General features: G+C 47.2%; 1 protein-coding gene across 12 annotated transcripts in view; it reads left to right on the top strand.

The window, feature by feature from the left end:
* Nucleotides 1–12,727, top strand: part of Rgs6 (regulator of G protein signaling 6) — a 559,464-nt gene that overhangs the window by 480,075 nt on the left and 66,662 nt on the right. For all 12 annotated transcript variants that reach the window (XM_031356050.1, XM_031356047.1, XM_031356049.1 and 9 more), the window contains exons 14-15: nucleotides 1,710–1,835; nucleotides 10,677–10,863. In XM_031356050.1, coding sequence (XP_031211910.1) covers nucleotides 1,710–1,835; nucleotides 10,677–10,863 — 313 coding nt within the window. The remainder of the gene's footprint in view (nucleotides 1–1,709; nucleotides 1,836–10,676; nucleotides 10,864–12,727) is intronic.

The raw sequence follows: 12,727 nt of genomic DNA on the forward strand, positions 1-12,727 counted from the left end.
AAAAAAAAAAACACAACCTGATACTTTGTAAGAGATCATTTCTGGAAGAATTTCCCATTGCCTGCACTAATAGGGTTAGCACTCTACTATGACCCTATTGAGCTATGCCTGGAAATGCAAGCCTCCCTGATCCCCACATATACAACATATTGATCACTGCCCTAGAAATAGATGCTGCCAACCACACAAGCCAGTGCCGGGGTAGCTGAGTCCAAATGGTTTGCATCTGGACCACATGTCCAGTACCTTAACCACTAGCCACACATGACTACTTAAGTTTAAACTTTCATTATGTACATTTTAAATTTCACTTCAGGTCATCAGCCATACTAGCACCTTGCTGGCATGGGCGGATGGTGGCTCCAAGCCTGCAAAGCATGATTATAAAATGGCTCTGCCAGTCCAGGAAGTTCTCCTGCTCAGCCTCCTCTAGAATTTGATGCTTTTTAAGCACTTCAATGCACCTGTTCTCTCCTAAGAGAACTAGAGACAGTATGTTGACTATATTATGGAAAAACTTAAGAGCTTATGTACTGACTGCTAGGGTTTGTGCATATCTATCTCTAAAAGGAGAAGTTCTGTCTATACTAGTTGTTCCCGAGTGTTGCTGTGACTAAGTCTCTGGGGAGCCTTGTGTAATTGGAGCTTCTGGTATAGCACCTCTGGCTATGACCTGTGATCCTTCTTGGTCTGCAGACCACATCTTGAGCAGGGGTGGAGAGGTTCCTGCACCAAACTTGTGAAGTAGAAGTCATTGTTTCAAGAAGGGTCAGCCAATAGACTTCATGTGGGAAGAGGGGATCTGAAGGAGTTCAGCACCAGAATAATATAACTACCCACCACACAACACACACACACCCTTTTTCCTTGTGGATATGAGATTGCAGAGCAGGGATGAGCTCAAAGCTTAAGACTGTGCTTGGAGCCACATGATTGGATTCTTGACCCCCATCACGTCCTAGCTGTGATTCCCATGGCAACTGATCCCTAGCTCTCAGTTTCCCCAGCTGGAAAATAGGAACAATCCTAGCATACTGCACAGAGTATCTGTAAGGACTCGGCCCATTAGCAGATAGAGGTAAGATGATTAGACCATGTCTACCTAGTACACTGCAAACACCACACAGTGGCTAAGGCAGTGAGCAAAGGCAGTATGCTGTTTCTAAGTGAATCTGGTTTATTCTGGTAAGAGCCATGCATTTATATCCGGTGCATCACTCGGCTCTAATCAGAGGCTGATCTCTCCTTTCTTTATTGAAGAAGGAACAAAAGATAAGGAGCCAGCTTCTTAGACAAAGGGCTGGACTCATGAGATATTCTGGGGGAACAGAAAAAGAGCCAAAAGGATAAGAGTGGAAAGTTGGGTCTGTAATAGATGGGAGTGGCCCGAGGAGGGCCCCTCAGTCCATCAGCGGTGGGGATAGCTTCCTGTAGACAGCGATCGCTTGTCGGGCGCTTTGGTGACCCTCACCAAACATGGCCCCTCCACCTGCCCCTTTTCAGAAACTGTCACCACTGATGTGTAAAAGCGCATGCATGGAATTTGTGTGGGTTTTATGGTCTCTGTCACTTACACCTAAGCTGATTTTCCCTGATGTTCAGTGGCAAAACAAACTTGAGCCGGCAGGGAGCATAGGGCATAGGCTTTGCTTTTGTTTGTTTGTTTTAAATACTGATCACTTTTCAAACCTTCTCCTCCAACCCCAAAGCAAAGAGCCCAGCCAGCAGCGAGTGAAGCGTTGGGGCTTCTCTTTTGATGAGATACTCAAGGACCAGGTGGGGCGGGACCAGTTCCTCAGATTCCTGGAGTCCGAGTTCAGTTCAGAAAATCTCAGGTAAGTAAACATTTGAACTGTATTCTCTCTGTCTCTGTCTCTGTCTATCTGTCTCTCTGTCTCTCTGTCTGTGTGTGTGTGTGTGTGTGTGTGTGTGTATACATGGATAATCAGACTCTCCATTTCCCTTTCTCAATAAAACATCATAGGGGCGGGGGAATCTAATTCAAGTACTGGCTTCTCTGGCTATGGTTGGAATGGAGGCTTTTAATGGAATTAATAGTCAAATGGCTTTGATAACACTATTCATCAAGTAAAACTATGGAGGTGAGGGGTTTCAGAGCAGGAAGGCAACTCAGAATACTCATTCCCCAAAATGTGCCAGCCCTAGAGATTGAGGGCCCTTGTATCGTTAACAACAATTGTTAAACAGAAAAGGGGCATCAATGGGCTCAATTTAGAACTCTACTGAGGCCAGCCTGGTCTACAGAGTGAGTTCCAGGACAGCCAGGGCTACACAGAGAAACCCTGTCTCAAAAAACCTAAATAAATAAATAAATAAATAAAGAGAACTCCAGCAAGCCAGGTCAGTGTTGTATAACTAGAGATCTGACTCTACAAACGAATGACAGCACACACTTTCTTCTAGAGACAAATCCTGTCACTTCTATGTGATTTCTGCATCAGGGTATGCCACAATACCTGATTGTTTCTATAGGCCCATAACTTAGGAGGGAAATATGCAAATAATGACTACTTGATAGGAGAAAAAAGAAAACATCTGGGAAATGAGATCTGCTGTGAACTAAAGAGAGGGCTAAAGGGAGAGCACAGAAGTTCTTGCTCACAGAGAAGCGGGAACTGTGGGCTTGCTCAGCCCGCTGCTGTGTCAGACCAGGAACCAGGGGACTCAGGGACTGTGGTTAGGTGTATCACTAGGTGAGACCCCTTGGTGGTCATCTTAGTCAGGGTCCTCAAAAACTGTCAGGACAAATGCATCTGTAAAGGGGGATTATTAGACTCGCTTACAGGATGTGGTCCGGGTCATCCAACAATGGCCATCACACACTCGAGAGGCTGGGAATTCAGTAGCTATTTAGTCCAGGAGATGGAGTGTCTCAACAGTCCCAGTTTGGCTCTGAAGGCCTGGAGGATTTCTGGAGAGCTGCTGATCTTCAATCTAAAGAAACTGATTGTAATATTGGTGAAGGCACCCCACAGCAACAATAACACACCAATTCAATTCAACGAGCCAGGGCAAGCATGCACACAGTAACATTTCCTTCACCCTCTTATTTGTACTGCCACCCAAGGTGCTACCCACATTTAAAGTGTGTCTTCCCCCACTTCAGATAGTTTAAGGAGGAAAATTCCTCACAGGAGGGCCTAGTGGCGTTGTTCTGGTTCCATATACAATGGGGCTGAAAACCAAGATTAGCCACCACGGTGGTCTTCTTAACCAAGAGCTGCCATCTCCACAGTGAGATCCACTACCGGCACCACGAAACCCCACCCCCTTTTTGCATCATGTTTTCTCTTACATACTAAGCTAATTTCCATGTTCAAGTGATAATTTCTAAAATGGATTTTTATTACTTCTTGATTTTTTAAAATAAAAAAAAATCAAAGCTCGTAATGTTGGGAAATGAGCTGTATTCTCTTATGTTAATGGGTAAAATCCATGTCATCCATCAGGTGACATTTATGGCAAACTACAGCAAGCCTAACCAGTGTCTAGTAAGGAGTACTAGACAGTCAAGATGTGCTATCTCTCCCAGGAAACAGTCTTGTAGGTCCTTGAAGACAAGACCCAAGAAACTATTTGCTAATTAGATATAAGTAAGCGTAGCCTCTAGAGCCATTTTTGGAAGGATTTAAAGGAAGGAGAAATGGATGTAAGAGAAAGTAGACACATCCTAAGCTTGACTTTGAAGAATTCACAAGACATCACAGGACCAAGTGAAAATGGGGACTATATTCTAAGCCACAATACTGAATTAGCTGTGGGTGGGTATTGGGCAGAATGTCTTCATCTCTGTGACCAACAGTTGAAATGGCTCAAGAAAGGTTTGCTTTGGCCCCTGATTCCAGAGGTTTCCATGAATGGTGGTGGAAAGAGAGGGTCAAACAGAGTAGACACATTGGTGGCCAAGGAGCAAAACGAGAGAGAACACCTGCACCGAGGGTGTTCCCCTCTGCCCACTTTCCATGCATCCATGCTGCCAGCCTATGGGGGCAGTGCTGCCCACCTCCGGGCTGTCTTCTCCCTTAGTTCATCCTCTATGGAAATGCATTTGACACACCCACCACAGTGCTTTCCTGATGCCCTAAACCCTTCCGAAGCCAATCAAATAAAAACCATAAATCAAGATGAACTGTCTGTCACCTGGTGCCGTCTGACTGTGCCTGGCCATGCAGTCCTGGGTTGGTGATGTTGGTACTGGTGGTGTGTCTTTGCCTTTCTGTCCAGACCTGTGCTGGTTGTGAACCAGACAAGGTGACCTTGCTTCAGGCTACGATACAATAGTTCTTTCAGCAGCCTCGTTAGAATAGTCTAAACACAGCTCAAGGGGTTGTTTTGGCTTCTGACCAGGCGTTGGCCACAGAAGCCCTGACTTCTAATCATCTACACCGGGTAACACCTAAAATATCACCTGGGGTCAAATTCAAGTTCTAGCTTCTCTGGCTGTGGTTAGGATCGAGGATTCTAAATAGGATTAAATAGTCAAATGGCTTTGATAACACCATCGATCTAGTAAAACTATGGGACTGTGGGGTTTCAGAGTGGGGAGGCAGCTCAGAGTATTATTTGAATGGATTAAACGGTCCCAGCCTCCCTAGGCCATGCAAGAAACAAGCTGTACATTCCCAACTGGTCTCTCCGTGGGGTCAGCCAGTCCCAAACTCCATCTCCAGCTGGGTCCCCATAGGTCCTTCTGTCCCGTTTTGGCTCCATGATGGAATGATTCAGAGCATGTCCTTTGCTGATCTCTCAGCCTACAAGTAGACTTAAGAGCCCTCTGGCACCCGAAATCTCACAGATAGTAAGAAGAATGCTGTTCACCTTGGAGACACAGGGGGTGTCTACTTGCTTAGCTGCTCCCTGCACAGTCTGTGGGCTTTGCTGTCAAAAGCTGCAACGTAGCCAGGGCCAATTTTTCCAATAAGACTAAGTCTCAGGAAATATGCATGACACTGAAGTCCCAAGTGCACTGGCGAGTGTGTCCCTGGCAGGTGTTCGTTCCCTTCTGCTATTTCCATTTGTGCCTCTGCCAGCAGCTTGCCTGGTGCCAGGAGGGCTACATTTAATCTTGGGTGAAAGAATGTGCGTGCATGTGTGTGAATGCGCCAGCCCCCAGCATGCATGCATAAATCCAGACTTAAAGAAGGTCCCCTCTGATCCACGACAGGAAGGTAGATAAAGAAAATAGAACAGCAGAGCAAAAGAGGACAGCCTGGGAGCTTCACATAATCCTCTCCGGAGGCCCCAATACTGTGTTGATGGTACTCAGTATAATTGGACATAGAGAGGAAAGTTGAGCTCTAAGTCACATGACTGGAAGACCCTTCAATCCCTTATCACAAAATAGCTTTCTTTCCCCCTCTGAGCATTCCTTTAGTCACAGACCTTGTTAAACCCCCCCATAACCCAGGTTCCAAGGGCTCAGGGTTAATCTGGCTCTGCCTCTTGTCCACAGTAGCCATGCATGGCCAAGCGAGTGCACCTCTATCATGGTCTTTGTGCACGGTGGCCCCTGAGAGCTGGGGAAAGTCTACAGCTTGAGGCTCCTGTTGGCCTGTTACAATGCTCCTGCTGGGAGCATTGTCCCCTCTCCCCAGGGCTGGTCTCCAGCCTAGGATACTGGAATCAAAACAGAAGAAGAAAGAGAGAGAGAGAGAGAGAGAGAGAGAGAGAGCGAGCTGGGTATATTGCAAAGTGCTTTCTTGTTTCTGTCTCCTGGTGCTCTTCAAATCTCTCTAGTACAAGGGCTTTTTCATTCCGTCTTACCAGGCACAGCACATGGAGTGCCAGAGAAGTAGGCAAATGGTAAAATGTATCCCAGAACTTCAGAATAATGAAAAGACGACCTCAAAGTGCTGCCTAGACCTTTCAAGGAAAGTGGGTCTATGATTACATAGGATCATGGGAAGGCCCCTTCTGATCGATGTGTACATGGTGTATGGACATGATCACATAGATGAATGAATGGGTGTATGTGTGTACACATGGGTGTGCATGCACGAGTCTGCAGAAGTGCAGATCAGATGTCATTCTTGACCACTCTCCACCTTATTTTTTGAGACAGGATCTCTCACTGAACTCGCAGCCCATTAATTTGGTAGCCTGGTTGGCAACAAGCCCCAGGGGTCTTCCCTGAATGACACGTGCACACATTTTCACACCTGGTCTTTCATGGGTGCTAGGGATCTGAACTTGGGTCCTCATGCTTATACAGCAAGGAGCTTATTCAGCCCCTTCGTTGATCATTTTCTTCAGGGTGAGTCATGAGATGACTGAGGATTGTCATCCCTAGGGATAGAAGCAGGGCAGGTCCAACCACACGCTTTGCTATGACTATCTACACCAGAGATCTGCTCATCTCTTGTCCTAACTTCCCAAGCCAAGTCTAGAGCTGAGCTGCCCAAGAAGTGTGGCCACTCCTGGGCCAGCAGGTTGGGAGCTTCACCGTCCTGAAGCATGTCCTACAGAGCTGACTTTATCCTTTTCCCTATTTTTGTGAAATTTCTCCCCAATGGTGGACAGTGCCATCTGCCCCTGTCCCTGTTCCATCTTCCCTGTACAAACCTTTGTCCTGCCTGGCTTGACATCATCTGCCATACAGCAAGGCATGAGTTAAAAATCAAAACCTGCAACAAAGAGCATCCCCCCTACATTTTTTATGAGCTGTAACATCTCCTGAGAGGGCAGAGTTGTTCTTCTAACCTGCAGATTGATGACCCTACTTCCATACGGTGTCAGCTGAGGGAAGAAGCAATTAAAAGCAAACGCAGGGGGCTGCCAGGTTTTGCCTCAAGAGCTCCATCTCCAGCCTTAGCTTCGGCAGTTGCCCCAAGCCCTAGGAAGACCCCAGAAGTTTCATTAGGGCCAGTGGGGATCCCACAGTAACCAAACAGATGACAAGTCAGAACGGAGTGACTCCGGCAAGGCTGTGGCCATCTGCAGCAGTTTGGCTCCTGTCCTGTGCCGAGCTCAGCTTGGGTGCTGCTCATGGGGCATCTGAGAATCATACCCCGCAGCCCAACCAGACAAAAAGCTCAGTTTTTTTTTGTCCATTGTTCTGAGTCACCCAGTGACCAGCAGAGGGCACAGAAACACTTCCTTCTGCCAAGGAGTTCACTCTTTCTCTGGGAACAAGCCCAGGGCTGTGTTGTGTAGCCTCTGAACATTCTAGTTTGCAAAAAGAGAGGTAAGCTGGTAAGTGTAGAGATGTACGGACCTCCTGCTGGAATGGAAAATGATCTTCCTGCTCTAGACAGTCTGGAAGAGAAAAACCCCATTGCTTGTCAGCATCTAGGGAGATAGGGAGCAAGTAAGGCAGTACCGGACCATCCTCCAGTCCCATGGACCACAGATGCTTCACACTAGTGCTTTTGGAACAAGCCGCCCTCCCCCAAGACCCTTTTCCTCTCCTGCATTCATTTCTAAGCCATGAACACAGATCGAATGCCAGCACGGCGCCACCTCTCCCTGTTCTGACAACTGGCAGTGGCTAGGGGAAAGGCAGGGCAGGTGGTCTCTGCACACCCTGGAGCCACAGAGCCCTGACAGTCCCTAAGGCTCTCTGCTTCCAGCCGAGGGCTTAGTGCAGGTTGGCTGCGTTTGATGGAGCTGCTGGCATTTGACGACTAACCGCTTCCTCAACGGAGCGGTACCTGCAGGCTTTTGATAAGAGCAGCCATTTCTCTATCCTCAATGGGCCACCCATCCACAGAGGATACCCAGAGAGAAGCTTTTGTGGCTCTTTGGCGGTGGGAAGGCAGGGAGGGGGTTGGCCTGAGCTCCCAGTTCAGCTCAGACTGGCCGGGCAAGAACAAGGCAAGCACACAGCCTCTTCTGCATTCCAAATCATCACAAAGGTTCCTCCAAGCCAAGATGGTAAACACATAAGACATGTCAAGATGCTGTTGTGACAACATTTTTGCTGTCACCTAGGAGAGACAAGGTAGGACATCTCTAAAGCAGACAGAAGGCTGGGCTGAGTCCTATGTACACAGGAAGAGAAAGCTGTCCAGGGAATGTCACTCTTACACACTCTGTGCCCACCCCCCATACCCTTCTGCTCCTCTCCCCCCACCCCTACCTCACTTCCCCTTCTTCCTCTCCTGTGACATGCCTGCTGTTTTTCCTTGTGCCTTTATAAACTGAAAATTCTCAGCTCGAACTGATGGAGGGAATCTTTTGGTAATTTCAATGTAAAAATGTATTTGATTTGATTCTGAAATTGGCTTTGACAACCTGTTCTCTGTTCCGTCTTGTATACTCAGAGAGGGATGTGCCATGCAGTGCCTCTGAGGTCCTTCTGCAAAAGGCATCCTGAAGTCCCCAGAACCACGGGGTTCTACAGAGCCTAGACACTTCAGAGGTCCTCAGGGTCTTCCCCTGGAGTCTCCATGGCTTCCCACACAGCAGACTAGACTAGCAAGGAACAGATGGTAGAAGGTGACCTCCCAGGTGACACTGATGGAGGAGGCAAACAAACAGACAAAAAAAAATCACCCATGGACCAACTATTTGTGTGAGAAGTCACAGAAGCCCCACAGGCGCAGGAAGAAATATGACTCAGAAGGCTGGCCACAGCCAGAGACTTGGCCCAGAGGCCGCTCCATGCTTCTTTATCGGCCCAGTAGGTACCATAAAGCTCTGTGACTTCTCTCCCTGGAGGCCAGAAGGACATGAGATCCAAGCAGGGCAGGTGTTGAAAGCAGGAGACATAACAAAGCATTGGTGAGACCCAGGTAGCTTTTACCCTGAGCACCATTGTGGGGAAGAGTTGAAATTCTAAGATCTCAGGGTGGGAGGTGGTGACTGGCTTGCTGCTTGCTTGTCCCTTGGCTCCCACCAACGTGCCTGGAAGCATTCCAGAGTTAAGTGTGACTGGGAAACCATCCAGAGTTCCTCTTCCTTCACCCACTTTGTACCCATTTCACAGATGATCAAAGACTACCTGGAACAGTTCAATTCCAGACAGCAGCAGAGCCAGGCAGAGAGCAGAACTCCCTGTTTTCCTGATAGAAGGGTGTTCTTATCTCCTTTGCCTTCTTGGCTCTTCGGGTTAGAGGGTCAGGAGAGGCTTTCTTTAAAGAGATGATCTTTCGATTCCTAAAGGGCAAACTGGGAAAGTTGGAGCTATCCTGGAATCAAACACAATGTCCCAACGTTCCTAGTAGAAATGGGGCTGTATTACTTATGTCTGCCACTGGGTGACGCCTTTGGGCCACACATCCGTGAGCTGCAGAAGAACACGCAAACCCTTTTAAAAAATAAATAAAATATTTAATACTACTAATAAGCAAGTACATCTTACTTTGGGTAGAATTCAATAGCAGACTGAATGGACTCTCTGCCTTATGGATCATCTGAGTTCACCCTCCCCATTCATTGACAAGACTATGTCTATGTTCTACTGCCTGTGGCTGTGCCCTCTGCACAGCAGGGGACCCTTCACTATCTCACTGAGGACACTGGCCTGTCCCCTTTGCAGGGGGAGGATGTGCTCTTCAGCCCTGGGTCCCCCTGACAGAATGCCCTGGAGGATCCTGGGACAGGAGGGTGCTGGGAACTGCTTTGGCTCTTGACGGAAGCTCTCAGTAGAAGTGCTCATACCGGCTCGTCAGTAGCTGAGAGATTATGGGGAGGCAATTGGAGATGAGAGTGGATTTTTTTCTCTCATATTCCCTAAAGAGTCTTTTGGTAGAGATGCCTCTTCAGCTTTGTGTCTGACAAATCCTCTCAAAATTGTTTATTGAAGACCTACTAGGTGCCCAGCACCATGTTGAGAATGCCCACCCCTCCCCCAATTGTTGCTCTCTAACATGAGTGGCTGGCTCAGTCTAGACAAAATGTCTTTTATAATTTCAGCGTTCTGCCTGCTTTTGTGACATGTTCCTTTTAAAATTTTTATTTATTTATTTTATTCATGTATGTGTAGATGCCTGCCTACACCACATGCATACAGTACATGTGGAGGCCAGACGATGGAATTTGGATTTCCTAGAACTAATTACAGAAAGTTGTGAGCTGCCCAGTGTGGATGCTGGGGACCGAACCCAGGTGCTCTGGAAGAGCGGCCAGTGCTTTTAACTGCTGCGTAGAGTCTCTAATCTCCTTTTCCTTATTTTAGTGTCCTAACAGACCCCAGCCTGATTTGACAAAGAGACTCACATTGTATAGAGACCTGCATGAGGAGTAGCTGATTTTTCAACCAAGCAGAATTTTTATTTCCCAGAAACATTTGGTGATCTCTGGAGATACTTGCTAGTTGGAGTAGCTTAAAAGATGCTGCTGGTGCCTAGTGGGCCATGGGGAGGGGCGTGTGACTTGGTGCTTAGTGTTCTATGAGATAGCCCCTCTACACCAAACAGGAATTCCCCAGCAGAATGGCTATTTTGCTGGGGTTATGCATTCTCTACGCAGAGGGAAGAGAGCATCTTGCCGGCCCCCGGAAGCTCATATCTTCTTACATACACTTTTACTCTGTCCTCAGCAATTAGACCCTGTACTTTCAGCAGTCCTGTGGAACTCACATGTGGCATCAAGGCAGGTGGGAGCGGCGGGGGGGGGGGGGGGGGGGGGGGGGGGGGGAGACACACAGCATCAGCTCTGGAACCACCTCTAGCAGAGTCTAAATAGAACTGACTGTGTTTCTGCTTTCATTCCAGGTTCTGGCTGGCTGTCCAAGATCTGAAGAAGCAACCTCTCCAGGACGTGGCCAAGAGGGTGGAGGAAATCTGGCAAGAGTTTTTAGCTCCTGGAGCCCCAAGTGCAATCAACTTGGATTCTCACAGCTATGAGATAACCAGTCAGAATGTCAAAGATGGAGGAAGATACACATTTGAAGATGCCCAGGTTTGCTCATTGACCCAAATTATGGTCATAAGGCATTCCTTAATTACTTCACAACTCGACCCTTTAATACAAGTCAGAGGTTTTACGAGTAGTTAGATGATCAGCTTTCACTATTTACAAGTCAGTCAGTAGAGACTATTCCAGATAAGTATACAGTGAAATTCCAATATCTTTCTCTTAGGTTGCATTACTACATAGATACAGAAAGCTGTAGTTCTTTAAGTTAGGATGCTAACTGGAACAGCGCCCTGGTAAACCCATCATGAGTTAAAATAGCTTATTAAAATGTACTCAGTACGCACATCAGAGTTTATCATTCTCAGAACACTGTCAGGGATCTGCCCTTTCCCTCGGGAGTACAGGGTGACTGGGGCCTTCAGCTCACTCACTACCCAGTGTCTAGAAAGAGGATCATACCAAGCAGCACTAGTTGGAGAAAGATCAAGATCTGAAGTCTATTGAGTGTCCATTGCTTATGCACCGTTGTAACTTCAGGGTACTGTAAGTCAAACTGCTATGTGTTGTAGGACCATTTGTATCTACCTTATTTTTTCTAGAGAAAAAAAAAGTGATATTACAGAATTTTACAAAATCTAAACCCCTCTACAAGGTTGGGAGTAGAGTGAAAACAGTAATATGACACGGTTAAAGTGGGAATTGTGTGCTGGCCGGGTCAAGAATCAAGTCCATACCTGTCCAGGCATGATGCCCACACTTTGCACTGCTTCCATGTTGACTGTCCCTATGCAGTTAGTGTTTTCTGAGCATCTCTATATTCCAGGCCCTGAATAAAGGTGAGACACCACAAAGAACAGATAAGAGCCCCTGTCCTCAGCGAGGCCCAAGTGAGAGAGACAGACAAATCAGTAGGTAATTTGAACCATGGGGAAAGATCCCAAAGGCGTGAGCTCTGGGATTAAATGAAGACCACGGGAAGGATTTGACCCTGCAGGTCACTGTCAGGATACTTACAGATGCTGTAGGCAGAGAATTCAAGTAGCTTGCCCTGCCATTACCATCCTATCTAGGATAGTCTACACAGCTATACCAACGCAAACAGTGACATGAAGCCATGACCAGTGTCCCTTGTCCCTTACTCAAGATTTCAGACTAGAAACAGCTCCTCACCTACCCCCCTTTTTCCCCCTATCTTGGTGTTCACTGAATGCCCATATTGGGCAGATTTGACTCAGTCTCCACCCAGTGACATCATGGGGCCCTCATGGTCTTTGTATCTAAAATCCCACAGTCTTACATATTAAAAGTTCAATCAATTTAAAATGTCCAATATCTTTTAAAATTCAAAGTCTGTTAACTGTGGGCTCCACTAAAATACATTCTTCCTTCAAGAGGGAAAAATATCAGGGCACAGTCACAATCAAAAGCAAAACCAATGTCTGGGATCCAACTCAGGATCTTCTGGGCTCCTCTAAGGGCTTTACCGGTCACTTCTCCAGCTCTGCCCTTTGCAGCACACAGCTTGTCTTCTGGGCTCCAGATGCCTGTACTCCACTGCTCCTGCTGTCCTTGGTGGTCATTGCATGGTACTGGCATTCCCAAATCACTGCTGTAACTAGGCTTTACCAATAGTCTCTCATAGACTGTTTTCACGGTGCCAAGCCTCAACTCCTTTGCATGACACCTTCAGTCCTGGGCCATCAATTGCAAACTGAGACTGCACCTTCACTTTTGGTCTTCCATGGCCTCTCACTGTGCCGAGCCTCAGCTGCTCTTCATGACCCCTTCATGCTGTCAAAACCAGTACCACCTGGGTGACTCTTACATGTTACCAATTACTGCTGCAGCACAAGGTACAACCTTGGCTATCTCTAGAACACAGCCTCTTTGTGCTCTCAGAAAACAC

The sequence above is a fragment of the Mastomys coucha genome, unplaced genomic scaffold, assembly GCF_008632895.1.
Source record: "Mastomys coucha isolate ucsf_1 unplaced genomic scaffold, UCSF_Mcou_1 pScaffold6, whole genome shotgun sequence".
Taxonomy (NCBI): Eukaryota; Metazoa; Chordata; class Mammalia; order Rodentia; family Muridae; genus Mastomys; species Mastomys coucha.